This window comes from Cetorhinus maximus, chromosome 2, assembly GCF_964194155.1.
Source record: "Cetorhinus maximus chromosome 2, sCetMax3.hap1.1, whole genome shotgun sequence".
Lineage (NCBI taxonomy): Eukaryota > Metazoa > Chordata > Chondrichthyes > Lamniformes > Cetorhinidae > Cetorhinus > Cetorhinus maximus.
The window spans coordinates 197214599-197240875 of NC_135880.1; the positions used below are offsets into that span (position 1 = coordinate 197214599).

General features: G+C 43.7%; 1 protein-coding gene across 2 annotated transcripts in view; it reads left to right on the forward strand.

Annotated features, from left to right (window-relative positions):
• The window catches only part of LOC144669146 (V-set and immunoglobulin domain-containing protein 2-like), a 66189-nt gene that overhangs the window by 16381 nt on the left and 23531 nt on the right, over nucleotides 1-26277 (forward strand). For both annotated transcript variants that reach the window (XR_013573614.1, XM_078531582.1), the window contains exons 2-4: nucleotides 10148-10311; nucleotides 14152-14359; nucleotides 20899-21060. Coding sequence is in view for 1 of the 2 variants with exons in the window: in XM_078531582.1 (XP_078387708.1) it covers nucleotides 10148-10311; nucleotides 14152-14359; nucleotides 20899-21060 (534 nt within the window). In the remaining variant the exon portion in view is untranslated. The remainder of the gene's footprint in view (nucleotides 1-10147; nucleotides 10312-14151; nucleotides 14360-20898; nucleotides 21061-26277) is intronic.

Here is a 26277-nt window from a genome sequence, read left to right on the forward strand (position 1 = left end):
ATAACCTTTGTGCAGTCCAATTGCTAATCTCACATTACATTATATTGAGGCCATGGTACTTTATAAGGCTCAGATAAAAGGCTGCACTTATTCAAAGAGAAGACAACCACGACTTTCTCAGGACAACTAGGAATGGACAGTAAATGGAGTTTTGCCAATACCATGCGCATCACGAGAAGGAATACAAAAAAATTACTAATGCCCCTTTATTTATCTGATTTAGTCATGAATTGTAAATCCAGAATATAAAGTCCTGGCAAAGACACAACTGCACTACAAAACTGCTAAATAAATTCAAAAGAAGATGTTTAAAACAAATTTTCTCATGAACTCTAAGCCACTTCGCATGATCCCATCAAAGGAGTATACGGTTTCACTGCTTGCATATATTGCACTTGAAGGGCAGACACCTCTCCACCCTTCTGTGAATATTGTGGACTAAGAAATAAACTCTAGCTGAGCAATGGTTGTGAAGAAATAAGATGCTGGTCTACTGCTTCAAGACTGAAAGCACAATAGGAGATCAGTATAGCCAGCAAATGGCTGCAAGTTTCCATGATGTAATGGTTCAGTAACCAATCACAGCTGGAACTTCTGCAGCAGAGATTCATTTAATTAATAAAGTGATGTACGGCAGCTGGCTCTTCAGCAAGTGGGACACATCCAAATCCATGATCAGTATGTGCAGATACTGGTAATGTGTCTGACATATGTGTGGTTGTTGCGATTTACCTAGTATTTTTTAAATTCAGGAAATAGCTTCAATAAATTTATCTTATACTTTGTTTGATCTAAGAAAACCTGCCTGACTAATTCTTTACAATCTGAAAGCATAAACAGTGGGACTCCTCTAGTATAGACAAAGCATACCCTCTCTAAATTCAATGTGTCTGTCCGATTCCTGGTAATCGGGTTGGAATGAACGATGCAGCCCTGTCCCTGGAGTTTGATTGGAGCAGGTGGAGGGAAGCTCATGCCAACAGTCTGGTCAGTGTACCCGTTCCACAAGGTAGATCTCAAAATGATGGCAGTTCCCAACCAGGATCATGTTTATATTGTATTGTCAAAGTGGGTTCTGGAGTTTTAACAAGTAGGAACTGAACTCAAAATCAGCTTTGCAAACAACTGAGGCTTGCCCATTGAAATGGAAAAGCATAGAATTCTAAACATTGCTAAAGCCACATGAGGAGGGGTAAAAATTATTCCCCTATTCTACCACTCCAGGCCTGATTGTAACAAGGTTTTTTTTTTGTGAATTTAGAGAGGGTGTGCTTTGTCTATACTAGAGGACTGTTTATGCTTTCAGATTGTAAAGAATTAGTCAGACAGGTTTTCTTAGGTCAAACAAAGAATAAGATAAATTTATTGAAGCCATTTCCTGAATTAAAAAAATACCAGGTAAATCGCAACAACCACATATACGTCACTCACATTCCCTGGGCCCACACACACCAGTACAGGTGGCAGAATCAGAGGATAGGCTTAAGGATTTTTCATCGCTTGCACAGAAGCTAAAACAAAGGAATATACGGTTAGCTGTCTTTTGGCTGATCTCGATGTGGTGATTCATGTTGTGGTTGTTTTGTTCACTTGTCTTCCTGGGTGTAGTTGCAAATTTCCATGTTTTATTCCCAAAAGATCTCAGTGTGCAGTAGATTTCTCCTCTTAGGATGGTTACTTTGCAAATCCAGGTAGAATACTTCTGAGAGAGAGCAAACAGTTTTTGCAGCCTGTTTTCAGTACAACGTTCTGATGTATGATCCCTCTCTGCTGTAAAGAACCCGTTTTTTATTTTTCTTGGATTGTGGCTTTAAAATTGGACTGTGACTTTAAAAACTACCATGGCTGCAGTTGAAAGACCTGTTCACTGGAACAGGATGAGACATGTCTACAATGTTGGTTATCCTGGAACAGAAAGTGCCATAATAGAACAGGATAATGCCAGAAAAGAACTCTGGACTTGAGGGAACTGCCTAATGAAAACATTTTAATTGGCTCCTGACCAGGTGACCAGGCTTTTGTGTGCAACAAGGCAGGCAGAACAGCGCTGAGCCTGCAAAGAGGGAAGACCTGAAACCTCTCTTTCCTGTGTTTGGAAAAATCCATCAATTCTGACATAATAGCTAGCTGGTTATTCCCCATATCTCTGTAACCTGCTTTCTCTGAAAACCCCTGTCAAGAGGAAAAAGGGAAAGATCACCAGCAGAGACATTGAAAAGCAAGTTTTTCAACCAGTGAGCCACAGACTGAAAGTGCTGGGAGACCACCTCATGTCATCAACAACAAACCAAAAGGACTTTGGAAGGCATCAATCAAAATCAACCCATCTAATCCTGTACTCTGGGTTGGTGCTATTGAACTGTTTTATCTCACCCTTAAACTCTATGTTTTGTGTGTCTTATGTGTGTGTGTGTGTGTGATTGTATATAGGGGTTTAAGAAGGGGTGGAGTTTACGTTATTGAGTTAGAAGTTAGAAGCTCATATATCTTTCTTTTGTTAGTTAAAAGAAATTTGTTCAATAAACAGTTATTTACTTATTAAGTTTACAGACCTGGTGCTGGTATTCTGTGAATGTGAATTTAACAGTTGGGTAGAGTTGGGGCAATCTGGTGGTTTGGTCAAACTTTTCACATTTGTTGCAGCTTGGGGAACAGTGGGGCTTGATATTACAGCGCACTATCCCCAGTGAGTCGTGATAAAATCTGGGGGCTTGAGTCCTGGATATTTCGGAACAAAAGACAACGATGAGTTGAGTTTGGATTTAGTAAGTAATAAAGTCTAAAGGAAACACCAGGGCCTGTATTTTTCCCATGGCGGGCGGGCTGGGCGGGAGCGGAACTGATTGCCACCCATGATCGGCTGTGCGCTACCATTTTACGCGGGTGGGCCAGTTAAGGCCTGCCCTGTGTAACGCGCAGCCGGTAGCGCTCAGTGCTACCTGTACACGGGGGGAGGAGGGAGAGTCAGGGGCTGTGCTCTTTCGCGCATGTGTATGAAAGAGCACAGCAATCTCCCTGAGGCATGGAGCCGCCCCGGGGAGATTGAATAGATTATAAAACGTTTTAATAAATTAAGTAAAAATTTATATAAACATGTCCCCTCATGTGACAGTGTCACATGAGTTGGGACATGTTTGTGAAGTTGGGAAAATGTATTTATTTTATAAAAGCTTCAGGAAACCTCATCCCACCTGTGGATGAGGATTGCTGAAAAATGCAAATGCCGCTTGGGCTTTTTGCCTGCCCGCCAACCTTAAGGTTGGACGGGCGGTATTCTAAAGTATTTTAATTAATCCCTTAATGGCCTTAATAGGCCCTTAATATCGGTGGGCATGTAGCTGACTCCGGTGCATACCTGCCGAACGAAATATCACGATGACACGCGATGACTATGGGACGCACACCCGACACCATCGTGCGTCATTTTACGTGTCGGGCCCGGCCCCGCACGCCAACCGAAAGATTCAGCCCCAGGTTTGTACTATCAAAAATAAGGTGGCACTGGAAACTGCTAAAACCTTCCTGCAAGTGGAAGAGATGTTCCTGACAATTTTACAAGGGATCCCAAAAGCCAGGTTAATCAAATTGGCAAGTAAATTAACAGTAGGGTTGCCTGCCAAAGCGAGGAAGACAGAAATAATCCAAGGTGTAGCAGAGTATTTAAAGTTGGAAGTGACACCTGACACTAGTGAGTCATAGCTGGAGGTAGTGAGACTTCAGTTAGAAATGAAGAAGCTTGAATTTGAACCAGCAAAGGAAATGAAACTTGGGTTAGAGGCGGCAGAAAGGGGAAGAGAAAGGGCATTCCAAAAGGATCAGGCAGAAAGGGCAGAGAAAGAAAGGGAAAAAGAGTGAGAGCATTTCAAAGGGAGTTAGAAATGGTGAGGTTAGAAAAGGAGGAAAGAGAAAAAGAGAGAGATGGAGAATGCCAGTTTAGAATGCTAGCAGTTCAAAAAGAGACACCAGGAGGTGAGGCAAGACTTATGGTCAGATCACAATCCAGTAGGGAGACGTTTAGATTTGCACAAGCTCTTCCAAAATTTGAAGAAAGAGTTGTTGAAGCATTCTTTATTTCATTTGAGAAGATAGCTAAACAGATGAATTGGCCAAAGGAAAACTGGACATTGCCCATGCAGAGCAAATTGACAGGTAGAGCACAGGAAATTTATGCCTCGCTGTCAGAGGATTTCTAGGGATTATGATGTGGTGAAAAAGGCCATTTTGAGTGCATATGAGTTGGTCCCTGAAGCATACAGACATACGTCTTGAGACTTAAGGAAACAGCCTTGGGAAACCTACATTGCATTTGAAAGGATTAAGCAAAGTAGTTTTGACAGGTAGATATGAGCATTAGGAGTTGAAACTACCTATGAAGTTCTTAGAGAGACCATTCTCTTAGAAAAAATTAAAAACTCCCAACCTTCTGTGATAAGAACCCATGTGAAAGACCAAAGGGTTGCAACTGCTGGATAGGCAGCAGTAATGGCTGACGGTTATGAGCTGATCTATAAAACTAAATATTTTTTCCCATCACCCCTATGAATTTGAAAAGGATAGAAAGTGGGAATGTGAAAGTAAGACAAGTAGCCAAGTTAAAGAATGGATAGCTGGGAATACCTTGAGATCTCCTCCCCAGATCAGGAAGGAAGGTACTGAGGATGGAGGTGAAACTCGAAGGCCTAAGTGTTTCCGTTGTAATAAAGTGGGACACACTCATTCAGATTGCTGGAAGTTGTGAGGGAAGCCCAAAGGACTTATTGGGATTTGTAAGAGTGAGTATGAAAAGGGAACTCATAAAGAAAATGCCACAGACCAAATTGCAGCTTTAACTATAAATAAGGGTCTGGAGGTAAACACTGCTGTGAATACAGGTGAAGTGAATAAGGTAGATGCGAGACATAAAGGGTTTTTGTCTAAAGGGAAGGTAACCCCTTTTTCATCAAATGCTGCAGCTAAACCCATAACCATATTAAGGGACACAGGAGCTACTCAAACTCTTTTGCTGGAGAAGGACCTAATTTTCCCTCCAGAGAGTTCAATGAAAGCTAAAGTATTAGTAAACGGAATAGTGGAGAGTATATCCCGGTTCCATTGTACAAAGTGCAATCGGAGTGTGATTTGTTGTCTGGATCAGTGGTTGTTGGAGTGGTTAAGAAATTACCTGTGGATGGAGTTGATTTACTCCTGGGGAATGATTTGGCAGGAGTGAAGGTTATAGCTTCACCCATAATCACAGAAAACCCGAGAGAGGCTGAAGAGACAGAACAGCTACAAGAACAAGTTCCTGGTATTTTTCCATCATGTGTGGTGACCCGAGCAATGGCAAAACAAAGTCCATCACCAGGAATACCATGAGCAGATGTTAGAGTAGCCAAAACTTTCTTTAAGGATGACGATAATTCAAAGGAAGTGTTTGGCATGTCGTCTTTAATTGATGCTCAGAAAGCAGATCCAGAGTTAAATAAGTTAGTACAGTCAGTTCACACTGAAGCTGTGGCATAAGGAGTTCCGGAGTGCTATTACCTTAAAAAAACTGAGTTCTGATGAGGAAGTGGAGACAACCTCACAGACCTGCAGATGAGGAATGGACGGTTATTCATCAGATAGTGGTACCGCCCAAATATTGTAAGGAGATATTGCGAGTAGCACATGAAATCCCTATGGCAGGACATGTAGGAATACAGAAAACCCAAGCATCGATGAACAAGCATTTTACCTGGCCAAGACTTCCTAAGGACGTAGTGCAGTTTTGTAAGATGTGTCATACATGTCAGATAGTAGGTAAACTCCAACATGTAATCAAACTAGCACCTTTAATACCCATACCAGTTTTTGGAGAACCATTCAGTTGGGTATGAGTAGATTGTGTAGGACCATTACCCAAAACGAAAGCAGGACATCAACATGTCCTGACAATCATGGATATGACAACCCTATTTCCAGAAGCTATTCCTTTAAGGACAATTACAGCTAAGGTGGTAATGGAAATGTTAACTCAGTCTTTCACTCGTTATAGTCTACAATTTGACCAAGCTTCTAACTTCATGTCTAAGATTGTCCAGGGCATAATCAACAATTTGGGTATCGAACAACTAAAGTCTACTGCCTTTTACCCACAGATGTGGGGAGCTTTAGAGAGATATCATCAGACTCTCAAAATTATGATCAAGACCTGTTGCCACGAATATCCAAAGGAATGGGTCAAAGAATTAGATTCCTTACTGTTTGCTACCAGAGATTCTCCCAGTGAGTCTAATGGATTTAGTCCATTTGTATTGATCTATGGTCATGAAATAAGACATCCACTAAAATTGATTTTAAAAAGTTCCTAAAGCTGAAAGACAAATTCTCCATGTTGGATTATGTGTCCATGTTTCTAGAAAGACTCACAGGAGCATGTAAAGTAGCAGGAGAGCACTTAAAAATTTCCCAAGCCAAAATGAAAGAATGGGCAGGCAAGCATGCTACAACTAGAACGTTCCAAGCAGGAGATGAAGTACTGGTATTATTACCTTTGCAGGGTGAATCCCTGAAAGCAAAACTCAGTGGCCCCCTACAGATAGTTAGGAGAGTTAGTGCAGTGACTTATCTGATAGATACTCCTGAGCGTACGAAGAAGAAACGGTTATGTCACAGAAACCTGTTGAAGCAGTATCATCGCAGAGGAGATGATCAGAAAGAGCAAGTGTGCCAGGTGGTCGGAGTAGTGGAGGATGACAAAAACCATAAAAGTCAGGTAGAAGGAGAAGTAAACAGTGCTCAAAGTGAACCACCTACAATTTGACTAGCCAATACAAAAATAATGGGACAGTTAAACATTGTGTTCTTGAATTTAGAGGAAGGACCACAGGAAGATTTAATAAGGTTACTTAGGAAGTATAAGGAAATTTGTAAGGATACGCCTGGATGTACTACATTAACTAAACATGATGCGGACTTCGGAGACTCAGTGCCGATGAAACAACGTCCGTACCGGTTGACCCCAGAGAAACGAGCTCAGTTAGAAACTGAGGTCAAATATATGCTGGAAAGTAAATTGATCGAGCCCAGGCAAAGCAGCTGGAGCTCACCAGTCATGTTGGATCCTAAGCCGGATGGATCCACTCGATTTTGTATAGACGATAGGAAAATGAATGTAGTAACAAGGACAGATTCGTACCCGATTCCACAGTTAGAGGATTGCATCGATAGGGTGGGCAGTGCCTCATTTCTTTCTAAATTTGACCTATTGAAGGGGCACTGGCAAGTGCCATTAACACCAAAGGCGAAAGAAATATCCGTCTTTGTTACACCAAGTGGATTGTATCAATGTCTAGTCATGCCAGTTGGGTTTAAAAACACCTTGGCTACATTCCAGAGACTTATGAATCGAGCTGAAGTACCTAACTGTGTGGTTTATTTAGATGATGTCGTCATATATAGTAACACATGGGGAGAACATGTAAAGCAATTAGAGGATCTATTTAAGCAATTTCAGTTAGCTGGCTTAGTCATAAATCTGGCCAAAAGCGAGTTTGCAAAAGAAAGGGTAACTTACCTAGGTCACATTGTCGGACAAGGGCAGGTGTTGCCAAGAACAGCAAAAATGAATGCCCTAATAGATTTTCCCATTCCTAAAACCATATGAGAAATTATGAGGTTTTTGGGAATGTGTGGGTTTTACAGGAAGTTTGTGCCTAATTTCAGCACAATAGCTGTACCTCTCACCAATTTGTTAAGAAAACAGGTAAAAATGGTATGGTCGGCAGAATGCCAAGCAGCCTTTGAAAAGCTGAAGGCAGCCTTAATAAATAAAACCTTGCTGGCCGCCCGTGAGTTTACCAAACCTTTTAAAATGGCGGCTGATGCTAGTGACTTGGGGGTAGGTGCGGTTCTATTACAAGATGATAAATTAGGGATCAAGAAGCCGGTGGGGTACTTTCCAAGAGACTAAAGCAATATCAGAGGAAGTACTCTACAGGAGAAAAAGAAACTCTAGCACTGTTGTTGTCTCTTCAATACCTTGACGTTTATGTCCAACATGATAACAAAGAAACACTGACCGTAATCCACTGGCGTTTATGGGGAATTTTAAAACTCAAAATGTGAGACTATTTCTATTGTTTCTATTCTATTGTTTCAACCATTCAATGTAAAGATTGTTCACATTGCTGGTTAAGATAATGTGTTTGCAGATGCATTGTCCCGGGTGTAAATTACTGAAATAAGTATAAGGGGGAAGGATGGATGAATGATATTAAGTCTCGTGTTTTGTTGTCCATGTGTCACATACCTTGTGATAAAATGCATTTTTGAAATGGCTTTTCATCTCGTTTAAGGGTGGAAGCATGTAAATAAACTATTTTTTTATTTTTCTTGGACTGTGGTTTTAAAAGCTACCATGGCTTCAGCTGAAAGACGTTCGCTGGTACAAGATGAGGAATATCTACAGTGTCGCAATCCTGGAATAGAGAGTGCCATAAAAGAACAGGATGGTGACGGAAAGGAGTTCTGGACTAGGGGGAACTCCCTAACGATAGCATTTTAATTGGCTCCTGACCAGGTGACCAGGGTTTTTTGTGGTAACAGTGCAGGCAGAACAGCTCCGAGCCTGCGAAAAGGGAAGACCTGAAACCTCTCTCTCCTGTGTTTGTAATATTCCATCAATTCTGCCATAATAGCTAGTTTCTTATCCCTCAAATCTCTAACCTGCTTTCTCTGAAAACCCCTGCCAAGAGGAAAAGTGGAAAATCACCAGTAGAGACATTGGAAAACAAGTTTTTCAACCAGTGAACCACGGACTGAAAGTGCTTGGAGACCACTTTGTGTCATCAACAATAAACTGTAAGGACCTTGGAAGACATCAATCAAAATCAACCCATCTAACCCTGTACTCCGGGTTGGTGCTATTGAACTGTTTTATCTCACCCTTAAACTCTATGTTTTGTGTGTGTGTGTGTGTTTGTGTATAGGAGTTTAGGAAGAGATAGAGTTTAAGTTATTGAGTTAGAAGTTAGCAGCTCATATTTCTTTCTTTTGCCGCTAAAGGCAATTTGTTCAATAAACAGTTATGTACCTATTAAGTTTACAAACCTGGTGCTGGTATTCTGTTAACCTAAATTAAACAGCTATGTAGAACTGGGGCAATCTGGTGGTTTGGTCAAACTTTTCACATTTGTTGCAGCTTGGGGAACAGTGGGGCTTGATATTACAGCGCACTATCCCCAGTGAGTCGTGGCACTGCTTGGTAGCACAGTTTCTTAAAGTACCCTGCTGGCTGTATACTCCAGAGAAATTTGATTAATCCATGTCTGCTGCAGTCATTGTTTTTAGAACAGGTAATTGCATTTTCATATTTCATCGTAGAAACTTTTGAAAAGTTTCAGGATAGTGTAAAGCCAACAAGAGTTGGAGTCTTTAACACTCCCAGGTATTTGAACATCTGTTCTGTTTCATCCTGTTTGGTGAAATGCAAGCTTGTATATTGTAGCCATCTGGCATTTTCCATTGTTTTAAGAGGGTTTCAGCTTACTTTTTAAAATCTAGCAAGAAAAAGAAAAATGAGAAATTATATCTTTTTAAAAAAAAACACATCCTCGTAACAATATGGCTGATTATTGTTGGTGCCATTGGTGACAAGAAAGAAAATAAGCTGTGAAAGCATGTGGTACGTTTCCCTCAAATTGTTTTGAGGGCATGGGAATTGTCAAATATTGGATATCTTTGAAGGCCCCTCTCAATGGGCCACATTTTTTAGGCTCTTTGGACTATCTACAAGTCTTTTTAAAGGAGGTACTTAGAAACATATCAGTCTGGTAGAAACTTGTGAATTCAAATCTCATCACAGTAGCTGCAGAATTTTTTAAATTCAGCTTAGAAAAATCTGAGGGATAAAAACTTAGCATCGGTAAACTGAGACAATGAAGTTGTTGAATTGTCCTAAAAATCCAATTGATTCACTAATGCTCTTTAGGGAAGAAAATCTACCATCCTTACCCAGTAAGAAACCCACTTAATTGTATCAAACTGCTATGAGGAATACTACATAGACTGCAGCTGTTCAATATAACCGCCAATGTTGGCCTTGCCAGTCACACTGGATTCCCGAGAATTTTTTTTTAATAAAGACCTACTCTGAAATATAATTCCCTCCAATTTACTTTCACAGGTGTAGTACAGTCCATATATGTATCAACTGATCAGCCAGATGTGGTAGTGAACGTTGGCAACAATGCCACACTTGACTGCGCTTATAGAACAAATGTTGGATCCATGTTTTCGCTTGAATGGCGCTTTGCAGCAGGCACAAAAGCAGATGCAGAAGCAGCGAAGGTAAGAATAGGTACTGTCCCATTTCTCTCCATTTAAAAACACACTTGTTTCCTGTTTCCAAACCATTGGCCAGTGTAAAGGAGTGCAAAAGAAAGAATTGTACATAGCGCTGCATCTCAATCATAGATGTCAGCCTTGGCTCAGTTGGTAGCGGGCTCTCACATCTATTAAAAGGTTATGGGTTCAGCCCCACTCCAGGAACTTGAACAAAAAACCTAGACTGACTATTCAGTGCAGCAGTGGGGGAGCACTGCACTGTTGGAGGTGCTGACTTTCAGATGAGATGTTAAACCAAGGTGGACATAAAAGATAGCAAAGCACTATTTTGAAGAAGAGCAGGGGAGTTGTCCCTGTTGTGCTGGCCAAGATTTATCCCTCAACCAGCATCCCTAAATTATTGGGTCATTGCCACATTGCTGCTTGTAGGAACTTACTGGGCACAAATTGGCTGCAGTCTGTCTTGCAATTGTGAGAAAGTGCTTCATTGACTGTAAATTTGTTCTGAAATGCAAGTGTCTTCTTTCACCTCAAAGCATTTCATATACAGTGAATTACATTGAAGTGTAGCCATTGTTATGTAGGCAAAAGCAGCAGCCATTTTGTACACAGTATGACCCTACAAGCAATAAGATGGATGACCAGTTACTCTAGGGAGAATTGTAAATCTTGCATGGCCGGCCTTGCAATGAGCAGGAAGACCGTCTGGGAGATGCTGTCCAGTTTCATGGCTGAGCTTCATTCGATTGGAGCCTGCTACCCTCCGTTCTCTCTGTGGCAACTTGCCAGACTTGGTTGGAGTAATATTGGGTGTCACGGAGGCCGCCTAGCTGTAGCAAGTTAAGTCACCAGGAATAGGAGGGTTCGGGAGGGTGTCAGGAATATGGAAGGGAAATAGGGGGACCAGGGATGGCAGCTGCCCAGAGTATTTTTGTGGTGTCCAAAGGAATGCTACCAATCATCTTGGCTCCGCAGCAACATAGTTTTTTACTTATCTTTGAGGGCGTGCATTTTCAATCAGTTTCTACTTTATTAGAATAATTCCATCAGTTTATTAGAATAAATTCATGAGATTTCTGAGAGGTCTTGTGGCCTCTCAGCCTCCCATTTTAAGATAATCTCTGTGCGGACAAAGAGCAGTAAGTAGGCTGGCTTGTTTTACCTTCCTCAGTGCCAGATGTCCATCAGCTGGACAGAGTTAAATCGCCCCTTCTCCTTTCTGGTGGGATTGGGGTTGAGGCAGGACGTTTGGTCAGGACAACTTCCTGTACTTCTCCAAATAGAGCCGGTGATGTTAGAACATCTTTTGTGACCTTGGTTTAAAATCTTCTACCAAGTTTCGTCTGAAAGGGCCAACTGGTCTCCTGCTGTTATGCCCTATGTTCCCATGACACTTTGGTGGGTATGCATAATATTGTGGGAAAATAATTAGTGTTTAAATCTGTAATAAATAGAGCGGATTGGGGTGGGGTTGGGTGGGGGGGAGGGGTGGTGCTGCTGGCATGCAGTGGGACCTGGCTGTGAACCCGATTGTTGCATGGCTTTGCCATGGCTCTTTATCTCAACCAGTGCCCAAGAGGTTCAATGGTCTCATAAGGATGGGAAAGATGACATAGCAATTTTAGGTGCCAACCCCAGTCTGACTTCCTCAGCATTCTCCTGCACAACACTCTTCAGACCAACGCAGCTTGCAGCTGCTCATTCCATCCTCCGGGCACCTCCTCACGCCCGCATGGAGTACTGTGTACAGTATTGGTCACCTTATTTAAGGAAGGATATAAATGCATTGGAAGCAGTTCAGAGAAGGTTTACTAAACTAATACCCGGATTGGGTGGTGTTGTCTTATGGGGAAAGCTTGGACAGACTAGGCTTCTATCCGTTGGAGTTTAGAAGAGTAAGAGGCAACTTGATTGAAACATATAAGATCCTGAGGGGTCTTGACAGGGTGGATGTGGAAAGGATGTTTCCTCTTGTGGGGGAATCTAGTGCTAGGGGCCACTGTTTAAAAATAAGGGGTTGCCCGTTTAGGACAGAGATGAGGAGAATTTTTTTTCTCTCAGAGGGCTGTGAATCTTTGGAACTTTCCTCACAAGACAGTGGAAGCAGAGTCTTTTAATATTTTTAAGGCAGTGCTAGGTAGATTCTTGATAAGCAAGGGGGTGAAAGGTTATTGGCGCTAGGCAGGAATGTGGAGTTGAGGTTACAATCAGATCAGCCATGATATGTTTATATGTTCAACTGAATGGCCAACTCTCAAACTCACACTCATTGCCACTCATGCCCAAGCCTCACAGTCACCCTCCACAATTGATGTAATTCCCTCTTCTTCAAACAATCCATTTTTCACACTCATAATTCTTTGCTTTCTCTCCTTGCTGGAGTAGAGAGCGCACAGTTCCAGGGAGAGGCAGAAAACCTGAGGGATGGCCCTCCAGTGGCAGCCATCTTGATGGCCACAGGCAGTGCATGACCACCTGGTCTACTGGGAAGGAGGTCTTGTTCCAGAAGGCTGCAGGTATCAGCAACGACCTGTCGTGAAACTCTGAGCCTCAGGGGACAATTCTACTCAGATATATCAAGAATGCTGATCCTCTACCTGTAGATCCTGTTTTGGGGTCTTGCCTCCTTCCAACTGGAGCTTTGTGTCCATTCCAGCTGTCCTATGGAGCAGCAGGTGACTGAGGAAGAAGCAACTGGTGCTGCTGCTTCTGTTGTTGCTCTTGTTGGTTCTACTCCTCTTGTTCCTCGTCAGAGGTCCAAGGTAGACCTGTATACGCTGCTCCCATGCTGTAGTGAAGGCTGACAGCAGGAAAGGTCAAATCAAGGTGAGCAAAGGCCAAGGAAGGTGAAATGGCTTCCAAAACATCTGAAATAACCTGTGAAGCAATGAAATCTCACTTGCTGAACAAATGCTGTGAGCACAAGCCTTTCACATAGGCAGGGCAGCAGCTTTAAGGTTTCACTCCATAAGGGCTTTCCAGCCTGTCAATTCCATTGCTCAATGACTCCCTACTGTGCTCTTACCTTACTGACCTTGGCAAGTTCCATGCAGCTCAAGAAAACCATTAATTGGCTGTCAAAGCCACAATTCAGGCCTGAAGTGTCAATTAATTGATTATTGAAATACCTGACACGATAGCTCCAAGGGGGGGTTTCTTGTTCAGATCAGAACAAGCCCAGGTGAAACCTAGAAATGGGCAGGATCATGTCAGGCTTTCCACTCGACTGACATCTTTTGGGGATTTAATCCTCCGACCTCACCAAAACGCACCCCCTACCAACACCACCACCCACCCCCCACCCCTCCCCAACCACCCCTTCCCCAGGCAATTAAAATTCTTCCCATGGTCTCAGATGAGATGTTTACAGTTACAAATAGGTGACTTGACCTTTTGGATGATATGACATCCAATCTCTTAACATTTCAATGATACATTACAGCATCACAGCAGCACTGAACTGAGAAGAATCCAGTCATAACGAAAACATTTCTTTAGGGGCACTTCAGCAGTTTGGAGTACCAGAGTCCTCCAGCACTCTATTTATAGGCACAAGATTGGTTCCTACTCTACTGGAGTTTGCAAACTCACTGTAACATGGAAAACTATTACTTGGAGGCTGGGAAATCCTTATGAAGAAGAGGGCTACTCAAAGGGAAAGCTTTAGGCTATAATGCAATTGCTTAGAAGTAGAAGCCAGGGACAAGATTCCTTAACCTGATAGGCACGGGAGATGCATGGCCTAGCTATACCTCAAGAGCACAGCTCATACTTACGAAACTGAGGTCTTTAACATTCATATTTTTCAACAGATAAATTTCTAATAAAATTCTATCTGCTCAGATTCTTTACTATACTGATGGGAAAACGTATACACTTGGGCCTCAAGCTAATCGAATCAAACTGATTGCCCAGAATCCGATTCACGGAGTTGCATCCATCAGAATTGAAAACACCAGGTCATCAGACACTGGCCGGTATTCCTGTGATATCAACAATCCCCCGGATTTTACTGGCCCCACCGAGGCATTTGTCAATTTAGTCGTCCGAGGTAAGGTGACGAAACTGAAAATTTGCTGTTTATTACCTTGTTAATCTGTAACCACTGTGCCACTATTACATGTCCCACATGCTGGGAATATTTAATTGCAAAATATTTTTTAAATTAAGTAAAAAAAGGTTTTTTATTGTTCAACACATCAAATGTATCTTTAATTTTAATGTAATTAACATATGTGGAAGGGTCGAGAACAACAGAGGACACCAATTTTAAAGTCATTGGCCAAAGAACCAATGACGACATGAGAAAGAACTTTTTTATGCAGCAAGTGCTTAGGATTTGCAAAGCACTGCTTGACAGTGCGGTGGAGACAGAGTTAATCATGGCTTTCAAAAGGGAATTGGATGAGCACCTGAAGAGAGAAAATTTGCAGGACCACAGGGAAACGGCAGGGGAGTGGGACCAGCTGAGTTCCTCTTGCAGACAACTGGCACGGACACGATGGGCCAAATGGCCTCCTTCTGTGCTGTAACCATTCTATGATTCTATTCTATAAGGTTCAAAGAAATGACCATCAGAATTAGCCTTTAATAAATAGATTCAACAGGTTTAATTGGAAAGGAGAGTGGAAACAGCAGGTACTTTCCAACATTGTTGTTCTTGTTACCTTTATAAATATATATTTATCTAATATATAATTGTCTAATAAAATCATTTTGATGGGCCCCTGGGTGACTATTACTGGGACGTTCGGAGGAAGGTATGTTGAAGTTATAATCACGTTCAGCTATTTTTTTTTTGAACGATTTCCTTAGAGTCCCTCTCTCAGGCACGTAATATTTCCTGGCCAATAGTAAATGGCCAGTTCTGCAATGCGATTGATTCCTAGATTCCTGTTGCACCATAGTTTCTGGTAATGGCCTGAGTGCTGCATTTGAGTGTGAATTCTGCTCCACTATATAGGAACAATAGGGGAGAAATTCCCAGTTATACCTATAAATGCCTGCCTTTTCATAATTACTGACCTGCTAATAAACCCCAGGGGACTCATTGTTAGAAGACGTGATGATTCTGAGAAATCAAATTCGCTAGTGTGTCTCTAATTAGATCTCACATTTCACTTCATTTTTGAATAAAGAGGGTGGAATCGTCCCAGATTTGCACCAAGTGTGGTAGCGGGTAGGTAAAACATCATTTTACCCACCCGCCGCAATGGCGGCTTTTCACATCGCATCGTCTCATTGGTCATGCATTAATTATGCAATCCGGGGAAACACGCCATTTCCTTGATGCGCAGATGCTCATTCGCCCGCCACCCCATCGCCTCGCTGCTTCAGCACGCCGGGCGCCATATTGCCATATTATAAAGTCCAGCCGCATGCACACATCTCAGTGCTTCCAGCCCACGACTGCTGCAGAGAAGACATGGCCTTGAAAGGCAAGAAGACTGCAGTCCCCAGGAACAATGACGCGTCCCTCGAGCATCTTTTTGATGCCGTGGAGGCTTGCCATGATGTCCTCTACCCCCACTCTGGCTGCAAATGGGTAGCAACCTCACTAATCCAGCTTGGGAAGCAGTGGCAGCGGTGGTCAGCGCCAACACCCTGCAAAAGAGGACAGCCACCCAGTGCCACAAGAGGATGAATGATCTCCTCTGTTCTGTCAGAGTAAGTCACTCTTCTTATCACTCTCAACTCACACACTCACAAAACTATCAGACACCCACAGGGCCCTCATTCGCTGCCAGTTCAAGGGACATCACCATTCACACTCTCACATGCATTTTCATTGCCCTCATCCTGTCCATGGGACCACTCACCACCCACTCATGCCAGGCATACTTATTATCTAGCCTGGCAGGCGCCCTGCTTACACTCTCTCCCTTCCTATTCATGCAGGACAAACTGGCACACAGCAAGAGGGAGATGCTGCTTACCGGTGGAGGAATGCCTGAAATCAAGGTCCTCACAGATTTTGAAAACAGAGCCATCCAGCTGGCTGGTGAGAATCTAGACCGTTCCTGCGCTGTCGGCAAGCTCAGCTGTTCTCTACCAAGTGAGGATCCAGCAATGCAACATCCATTAGACAACCATGCTGTGAGTGATGTGTCGTGTCCTGTTTCACAGGCCATTGCCGTGCACTAATTATCCCTCTTTGCTTTCTCAGGCACATCTGGGAAACAGCCAGCAGATCCATGAATCGGGGCCTCCAACCAAGCCCTGAAGGTACCTTCGATGAGGAATCTGGAGGCACCTCTACTTGAAGTCCCGTCACAGCACTCACCCACACCCTCCAACAGCACAGAGAGACACACCTCGGTGGGACATAGCTTTACAGTAGCCTCGGGATCACAACCTGGTGAACACATCACACTGTCTGATCTGCAGCAGGTGGCGGCAGGTACTTCCCAGGTGCCCGGCACTCGGAGGACTGCTGGAGGCCAGAATTTGCTGAGTCTGAGACAGATGACGAGCCTCTGTACTCAATCTTGTCTCAGTTGCTGGAGCTGAAAAGGCATGCTTGGGAACATCAGGAAGGGATGTCCGCTATGATCCTCAGATTGCAAGGCACGATGGAGGAGTCCATCACCTTCAGGCTGAGGTGATAGTGCCGGCATGCCAATGTACCAAGGTCAACACTGGCGACCACAATGGAAACGTTGATCAAGGATGTTGCTCCTGCACTGCTGCGCGGGCTCAGCTCAAACACTGATGTCATAGTTAGCCCCCAACAGTGTGTATATGAGAGGGGTGCGGGGCAGTTCGATCTCACTCCAGCTACCCCTTCTCCTCCAGGAGTCAGCCAGGGGCCCTTGGGCACCCATAGCGGAGAGGATCAGCAGGTGCACAGTCCAGGGCCATTCACCCATATGATTCCGGGAGTATTCGGCCCATCCGAATCCTCTCTTCCTGTGACCTCAGCAGCTCCAGCTTCACAGGCTGAGGAGGATGCCACTGCCACACAGCAGGACCCTGAAAGCAGGCCGGAGCCCTCCAGGTTTCGGCCCTCCAGAGGCCACCCACCAATGTTATCACAGACAGGGCATAGCAGTCAGCAGGCTGTCTCCACCTCCGCTCTGGATGTCTGGGAAGCACCAAGGCAGGGTTAGGAAAGTTCTGAAGATGTAGCTGCACAGCCTGGGCACAAGTGTTAATCACTTGTACATGGTGTTCACTATTGTTAATTAACTCCCAAGAATGTCTCCCTGCCTATGGCTCCTTGTTCTGATGAGCAGTGTTCATGTCACTCAGATGTGAAACCTTTCTGCACAAGATAAAGGCAGGTGTCTCAGTCCAGGGCCTCTTCCCTGAGCTCTGTGCAGGCTTCAGACCAAAGTGATGGTCCGGCCTCACATTCTCTGGACATATTACTGATGCCTGATCTCGATGGTGCTGGTCATTGCTGCCAAAATGTAGTGGGCAGGCATCACAGAGTTCTGTCATACTCTATGTGCTCTCAACACCTTTAAGGTGGAGCTGGCCCCCATCTCCTGAGCGCCTGTGACCAGTGACGCTGTGCTCCTGAAGGGGTCAGGTGCTGAAGGCTGACAAAGGATCAGATGCTTTTAAAGTTTCATGGCTATATCTCTATGATATGACCCTGATCTCAGAGTGCAAGCGAGCTGCCCTCGGCCTGACAGGAGTCAGACATTTTCAGAGGCAATGTTAAGGTCTATGGAGTGCCCTCACTGCATGTCGTCATCATCCTCCTGCAATTGAGCGACTATTAGGGCCTCCACTGCTTCTCCATGACAGGTACATTATCACAGTGGGTATGTGCATTGCCATTGGTGCCAGACTGGAGTCAAACATACATAGGTGCAATGTGAGGATCTATGGTGTCTCCTCACTGCATGTCATCATCATCTTCCACAAATCTAGCAGCTATGAGGGCCTCCCAAGCGTGCCTGCCTTGTGTGGCCAATGTGAGGGCCTCATCCCCATCTTCGTCGCCTTCGAGGACCTCTTCACCCTTACCCCCATTGATGTCCTCCTCATTGGATGATACCTCCAGCTCCTCCATCTCCTCCTCAGCCAGCTCCTCTCCCCGTTGCAGCTCCAGGTTGTAAAGTGCGCAGCAGATGACGACAATGCGTGACACCCTCTGTGGACTGTATTGCAGGGCTCCACCAGACTGATCCAGGCACCTGAACCTCATTTTCAGCATCACGGTGGTCTGCAAGTTACGAGTTGCAGTGTGAGCCTTGTTATACCATCGCTCTGCAGCAGACTGAGGCTGACGCACGGGTTTCATCAGCCACATCCTCTGTGGGTAGCCCTTGTCCCTCAGGAGCCATCCCTGCAGCTTCTGTGGACCCTGGAAGGCTTCAAGGATTTGTGACTGACTAAGAATGTAGGAGTCACGCACAGTCCCTTGAAACCGTGTGCAGACCTGCAGGATGCGTTGGTGGTGGTCGCACACCAGCTGCATTATGGCTGACATAGCTGACCATGTGTTGCGATGGAGATCTGAGTGCCACGTGAGTGCAGTCAATGGCACCTTGTACCTGTGGGAAACCAGAGACCTGGGCAAATCCAATCGCTGTTGCGTCCTGACTGCCCAGGTCCTGGGTGAAACACACAAAGTCGTGTGCCCTCGCAAAGATGGCATCTGTCACCTCATGGATGCATTTGTGGGTGGTGGCTTTTGATATCCCACAGAGGTCACCTGTGGAGCCCTGAAAAGAGCCACTGGCATAGAAATTGAGCGCCGCGGTCACTTGCACAGTCACTGACAGTGGATGCCCTCAATGGCTCTGTGGCGCCGAATCCTGCAGTAGCTGGCGGATGTGAGCGACCAGTTCCCTCGACACGTGCAGTGTTCAACAACATTGGTTCTTGGCCATCTTCAGGCTGGAAAGGCGGCGCCTATAGTCCCTGGGTCTAGCTGGGCGCCGACCAGCCACGGTTCGATGTGGCTCTTCAGCGGCGTGTGCGGGAGACCCAGTGGCCTCTTCTTCCTGAGGGTGCTGCTCCTCCCTCTGCACAGCCAGGCACCTCCGTCACTCTCTTCTCCATCGTCTTCGCTCTCTGTAAGCCACGAGACATACAGCTAGTTCACCAGGCTCCATGACCCTGATGTACTTCTCCTCCAGGATGAAAGAGAGAGACATGTAGTTAAGTCATAAGGCCCTTTAACACATCCCGTAGAGTGTTGACAACCACTTGGATGGCCAGAAATTAGTGTGCTGCGTGGATGCCCAAAACACCATCCACCTCCACCCGGCCAATTGGCGGCAGCTTTGCCCACTGAACTGCATGCTGTGCTCTTAGCTCAGACGCCGGCACTCTCCTAACCTGTGCTGCAAGGCTGCACTGTTAGCTTGAAACATGGGGGAGACTGGTCCAAACCGGGATGTTGACATTGCCAGGGGCTGTGAGCACCTCCACCGATGACTGCTCCATGGCCAGCTTTAGCGAGAAGGTTGTACAACGTGTGCAGTCATCCAACTGTTCTGCAGTCCACTAAAATGCTCATTACTTTGCAGTCTGTGGCTGAGGGGTGAAAAGCTCAGGAGTATTTCAATGCCTCTGTGTTGCTTGAGTGGGCAGAGAAGCTAGAGGCCCGACTCCAACCATATCAATGTGGCTGCACCTGAACTGCCTCAGCTGCAGAGGAATGGTCACTTTATACAAGGTGTCCCTAACACGTGGCCACTTCCCTCGCCCACAACCCCCCAACCCCGTACGTGCTTGTGCACTACCTCCAACCGCAGAGCAGCACTCGCACCCCCCCCAACGCACCTCAAACTTGAAGCCCAACAGGCAACCCGAGTGAGTGTTCTGCATCGTTACTGTGTACTCAGCTCCGAGTTCCCCTCAAAGTGCAGCCCGCCAAGTACACGCCTTTTAAATGTTATTGTGAAACACGTCGATGTGTGAAGTGACCATTCCTCTGCAGCTGAGGTAGTTCAGGTGCAGCCACATTGATATGATTGAAGTTGGGCCTCTAGCTTCTCTGCCCACTCAAGCAATGCAGAGGTATGAATGTGTCACCAAGTGCTCCAGAGCTTTTCACCCATCGGGCACAGACTGCAAACTAATGAACATTTTAGTGGACTGCAGAATCACGCCGACATGGACGGATGATCCAGTGGTGGTGGATGATTCTGGCGGGCTAGGCTTATAATGATATGCAGATGTATTACAATGTGGTTCCCGACGTCTGATGGCTGGAAATACGGCCCACCATTGGTGGGCAGAGTGGACGATCGCAAACTGGTTTCACAACATCGTGAAACCGATTTTTGGCCTTCTCACCATATTGTCCGCTCACGCCACTGAACACGCCTGGCGCCAGTGGGCAAGGACGATTCCACCCATAGTAACAGGGTACATTCTGTGTGCTTGGTATATGCAAATTATGGACACTGAACTCCAACAGCGGGAACCAAAGGTTCAGATTGGTTAGGAACACAAGTTAATTGATAATATACCATATTTTTCCTTGTGTCTTGGCCCCTTAGAACTTCTGTATTCCTGTAATCCCAGTAATCAAACTTAGTCATTGCTGCATAAATTCATTATTTAAGTCCTCCAATATCTTTAGGTGATGATACTGATGTGTGCCATTTCTTTCTAATTGAACAGTACCGCCATCCACTCCAGAGTGTAAAGTGACTGGAAAACCATACTTTGGAAACAATGTGACGTTGCTGTGCAGATCGACAGAGGGTTGGCCAATGCCTAAGTATGTATGGTCAGAGGTTAACCCTGGCACTGCGGAACCTTCATCAAAAGTCATGATAAAAGGTATGCTGGATACTGTCTCTCACCATGAGGAATGTAGTCAATTCTTAACTCTAGTAAAGCAGAAAGAAAGAAATTGTACCTGTATAGTGTGCATTACATCTTCATGATATCCCAAAGCACTTTAAGACCAACAATGTGTGGTCACTGATATTTTGTTAAGGACCATCACCACAGGACAACTTGTTCTGATTTGTGACTTCTTGGGATAGACCTATGACTTCAAGAAACTGAGTTCTTCCATACCTTTGGAAGCCCGAGAACCAGCTTCTAACACTTCTTGGGTCGACATCTCCTCTACAGATGGAAACCACCTTTCTATGCTAAAAAGCCTAAGTGTCTCCAGTTTTTTCTGTTGTAATACGCCTTTAAGGGATTGCAAATGACATCACTGGAAAGGAAGCGTGTCACGTGATCCAATTTTAGTTTCACTTTTGGTTTTGAGCAGAGCACAGACAGCTTTGCTGCTGATGTCATCAAGCTTTATATCCATGTTCACGTGGCTAGAATTAATAAAATGAAACCACAATGTATTTGCCCAATCCCTTATGAGAGATTGGTGCTTTTATGTTATTATAAAAACATAACAACCCTCACAAATGATATCTCTATGCTGCCCTGCCAAAAGTACTTAAAGGTCTCTTTTATATTTAGGCAACCAGACTGGATGTAGTATTCAAATGTGATCTGACCAGGGGAATAAAAAAATTTGACCATGACTTCCTCTGACTTACTGCTTGGACTGTGTAGTGCAAAAGCTTATTGGCTTTGTTAAGCATTACTCAGAATCAGTTGAGCATGTTTAGCATCAGGTTGACTAAGACTTCTTGATCTCTTTTAGCTTTATCATTGAGTATTTCAGCATAGTTCTATTTTTCCTTCCTTTGTGTAGCACTTTACATTTATCATCTGACATTTTTCATCTGACGTTATTCTTTCCAACTCAAATACAAAGTTATATTTTGTCCATCTCAATTTGTAATTTCTGAGTTGCCTCCATTAAACCCCTGACATTGGGATCTTCTGCAAATTTGATCAACTTGCAATGAGTTTCTGAACCACGTCATTGATATAAATTCAAAACAGGAGAGGTGCCAGCACTGAACCCTGAGATACCCAACTCAGCACTTTGCCCTACTCTACCCTTACTCTAAAGAGTACTTCTTGTTTCCTATTCTTCATCCAGTTTCTTATCCATTCTCATGGTTTACTTTAAATCCCCACCTGCTTGAGTTTAATTAATAATATCTTGTAGCAATTTATCAAAAGTCTAATGCACCACATCATTGAACGAACTGCAGGCCACATGGACTGTTTACATTTAAGGGGATGTATCTTATGCTGCTGTCCATCACGAGCCACCACGAGACAGAATATGATGTTTAATCCCACGTACTCTGTAGCGAGAAAGAGCATCAGCCCTACAGGCCAGATGTGTTCTATATAGCCTCCCAGTTACCATTGTACGCATATCATTTTCTCTTCAAATAAAGGACCCACATTTTGTTCCACCAATCCTTGTTGTTTGATTAGTATGTTTGCACTAAAAAGAAGAATGCAACATTGGGGATTTTCATCAGGCCGGTTCTTCCTGTTCTTCGGTTCTGATGAAGAGCCATACGGACTTGCGGTGTTGGATCTGTCTTCCTCTCCACAGATGCTGTCAGACCTGCTGAGTTTTTCCAGCAATTTTTGTTTTTGTTTCAGATTTCCAGCATCCACAGTATTTTGCTTTTATCTTCTTCTTCTTAAATTCGTGTGGTTTCTTGGTAACTCAGCTATTGCTGATCTGATGATTTTCAAATTTTCTTCTGATAACAAATTGCATTATCTTGCATGGAAGGGAAGTCTGACGAATGGGTCTAGTTGCCTGCGTCTGCTTTGCCTTGCAACCTTTTTGAACTTTGGCACTTTGTAGCCTCTTTCCAATCTACTGGCACTTGTGCTGTGTCTATTGAGTCCTTCATAATAATTGCAGATGCCTCACAAACCTCCACTCCAGCCACTCTCAGCACTCTTGAGATAAATGCCGCCAATCCCTGGAGATGGATTTGTTTTGGGCCTGCTGAGTCTGCCTAGAATTCTGACTCATTTATAATGATATCATTATTTTACTTGGATATCTTTGGAGAGAACATGTTGCACAAGGCTTTTCTTGTAAATATTTAGAGGAAGTAGCCATTAACTGAAGGGCACACTTTTTTGCAGGTTGGAGCATCCATTTGTGGATCATTCAAGTAGATGGCCAGCCAGTTAGTGATCTGTATTGAGTAAGTTGGATAAGGACTCCCCTAAGATAAAAGCAAAATACTGCAGATGCTGGAAATCCAAAATGAAAATAGAAGAGTCACATGGACTCGAAACGTTAACTTTGTTTCTCTCTCCACAGATGCTGCTGACCTGTTGAGTTTTTCCAGCATTTTCTGTTTTTATTTTATATTATATTAGGGATCCCCCCCCTGTATATTGCTTATGAACGAATTTCAAATAGATTTGAATATTGTGTTTAAATAAGGTAAATTATACAATGCTCAAACATAATGCCCTGCCAACACACAAGAAATGCATATTTGATTATTTTTCCATATGGATTATTTATCTTTCAGACATTTGGCTACAAGTTCATTCTATACAGCTAATTCCATGGTTTTTCAGTATAGCCGGGGATAGCATTTCTGGGTTCCTGATATGGACATTTCTGTGGGCCCATGTTTGATTTGGCTGTGCTTCGCTAACATTGCTTCCATGCAATTTAGAAAACTGGCAAAGGACAACATTGTGCCTGAAAAGGTGACAACTTAACAGCAGGTATATTCTTTGCAAACCAATAGTTCTATGGCTTTGTAACTTCAGCTGTGAGTATGCCCAAAATTGCTAATGTATTCTGCTTCAGTTTGTGATGTGCTCTGGCTCAGTTTAGCATTTTTATATTTGCCAGCTTATGGAAGTTTAAACTAAAGATAAGGAAAGGGGATGTGGTGACATAGTGGTATTGTCACTGGGCTAGTAATCCAGAGGCCCAGATTAATACTGTGGGGACATTGGTTCAAATCCCACCACAACAGCTGGAATTAAATCTGGAATGAAGGCTAGTCAATGATGGTGACCATGAAAACATGTTGTAAAAATCCATCTGGTTCACTAATGTCCTTTAGGAAATGAAATCTGCCATCCTTACATGGCCTGGCCTATATATGACTCCAGACCCACAGCAATGTGGTTGTCTCTTAAAAGGTCCAAAAAGCCCCTTAGTTCAAGGGCAATGAGGCATGGCCTTGCCATCTAGGCCCATGTTCAATGAAAGAGTAAATTATAAAAACACAAAGGAACATTTGGTTATCAGAAAACCAACCAGCTCGTTATTTAGCAAAAATAACCTCAACAGTCACTCTCCTACAACCAGTTGACAAAGACATTCTACTGTCCCCAGACACATGTCACTGAGACACTCAAGCTTGTTGCCCATCCGACTCCCCTGAGACTTTTTTCCTCCAACTTTCACACTTCATACTCTCACTCTTCAACCCCTCCAACCTAGTTAAGCTGGTGTTCATTTATTACTTTCCTAGTTGTGCTGGAACACTTTACACTCACTCCCTCTCAGTTAGTGCTGGAACTCTCCTTCCTCCAAACCTTGAAGGATTGGTTCCTGTTTCTCTCCTCTTCCCCCTGCACCCCCAAGTCATTGCTTCCAGTGTCTGTGCCTTTCTTTTCACTAATATCCAAATTATTCCTTTTGCCTATTTTTCTATTTTTAATAATTTCCTTTTGCTTCACTGCTATCCATTTCTCCTTTATCAGTCCCTTTCATTTTCCCTCTGCCCTCTCCTTCCTCTTTCTTCCTTCTTATCATTGTAATTTCAATTCCCTTTTATCTTTCCTTACTTTCCCTCTCCTTCATATTCCCCATCTCTCTGCTCTTCATTGCTATTCATTAGTGTCAGTGTTCATCCTGTCCCACAACTACATGAGTCTGCTTGCCAGCTTGAATTGAAAATAAATTTGGGCTGTGTGCGAATTCCTGGCCAATCTGATCCCACTATGCTGGTTGGGTTAAAATTACCCCTTCATCTCTTCAGAATTGTGGCTGTTCATTCTGGTGACACCTGACCAATGTTCCTTCCTCAAACCTATAGGGAAAGTAGCTTACAGTGTCCGTGTTGCATTTCAAAAATGTCATTGTTTGAGGTGCTTTAAGACATTTTAATTGCGATTAGGTGTTTTGCAAGTGCAAATATGTTTCTTTTCATTTAATCATGCTCTTTGAACAGTCAAACGGAAAGACCCAAGTGTTATCTCTCCCCTTGTCACACCCTCCTCCACAGGTATGCACAGTTGTTCAATTAAGTGTTCTGTCAGCGCATTGTAGTCACTATGAATTTAAATGAATGTGCTAATTTGTACCTAGCACCCATTGAACATGTAGGCAAGGCACTGTGTACTTAGCTCTCTGATCAGCCATTAGAAGTGGAACCAGAAGTCTGTACAACAGAATGGGACAATCTTGTTTCTTATTTAAAGGAGAAAAATATGTCTGTACTGTAAAACAGGGGCAGTTGCAGAGCTTTAATAGATATGTTCTTAATAAAAATACTAATAGCATAATTTTCTTTGTCAATTGTTAATATATTCACAAAACTTACAACTGTTTCATTTTTAGAATGTCCCCTTCCTAACTTCTAAAGGCACTGGTTGTGGTAGAGTTTTGTTCCAAGCAGCCATTCAACGTATTTGAGTTGCTTTTTGACCATGACTTGCAACACCATTGACCAAATTCTATCCTCAGCTGACAAGCATCTTTCAGCATTGGATAAAAAAACAAAAGGGAGTGTGGCTGATTTTTCTGCTCCCCTGCCATGGGGCACTGAGGCCAATTAAAGTATCTTTTCTTATTATTTCATGGAATGTGGGCATTGTTGTAATGTGAGTTTTTTAGATGTCTCAATGATGAGATCTTCAGGCTTATATATTTAAATATGAACCGTTTATTGTTAGTCTTTAACTATTTACAGATCCCAGGTTACTGTCATGCATGGAGCTGTTTCTCCATGCAGGCTGGTTCCAGAGTGCGTTCTCAGTCTGTTACCATGTGACTCTACACATTATACTGTGGACAGGGCTATTCTCCAGACCCATGTTAACCGTTACTCTGCTAAGCACCTTTACATTACAGTGGAATGCTGTCACATGATATAAAATCCCCTTTTCTTCTCTAAAGAA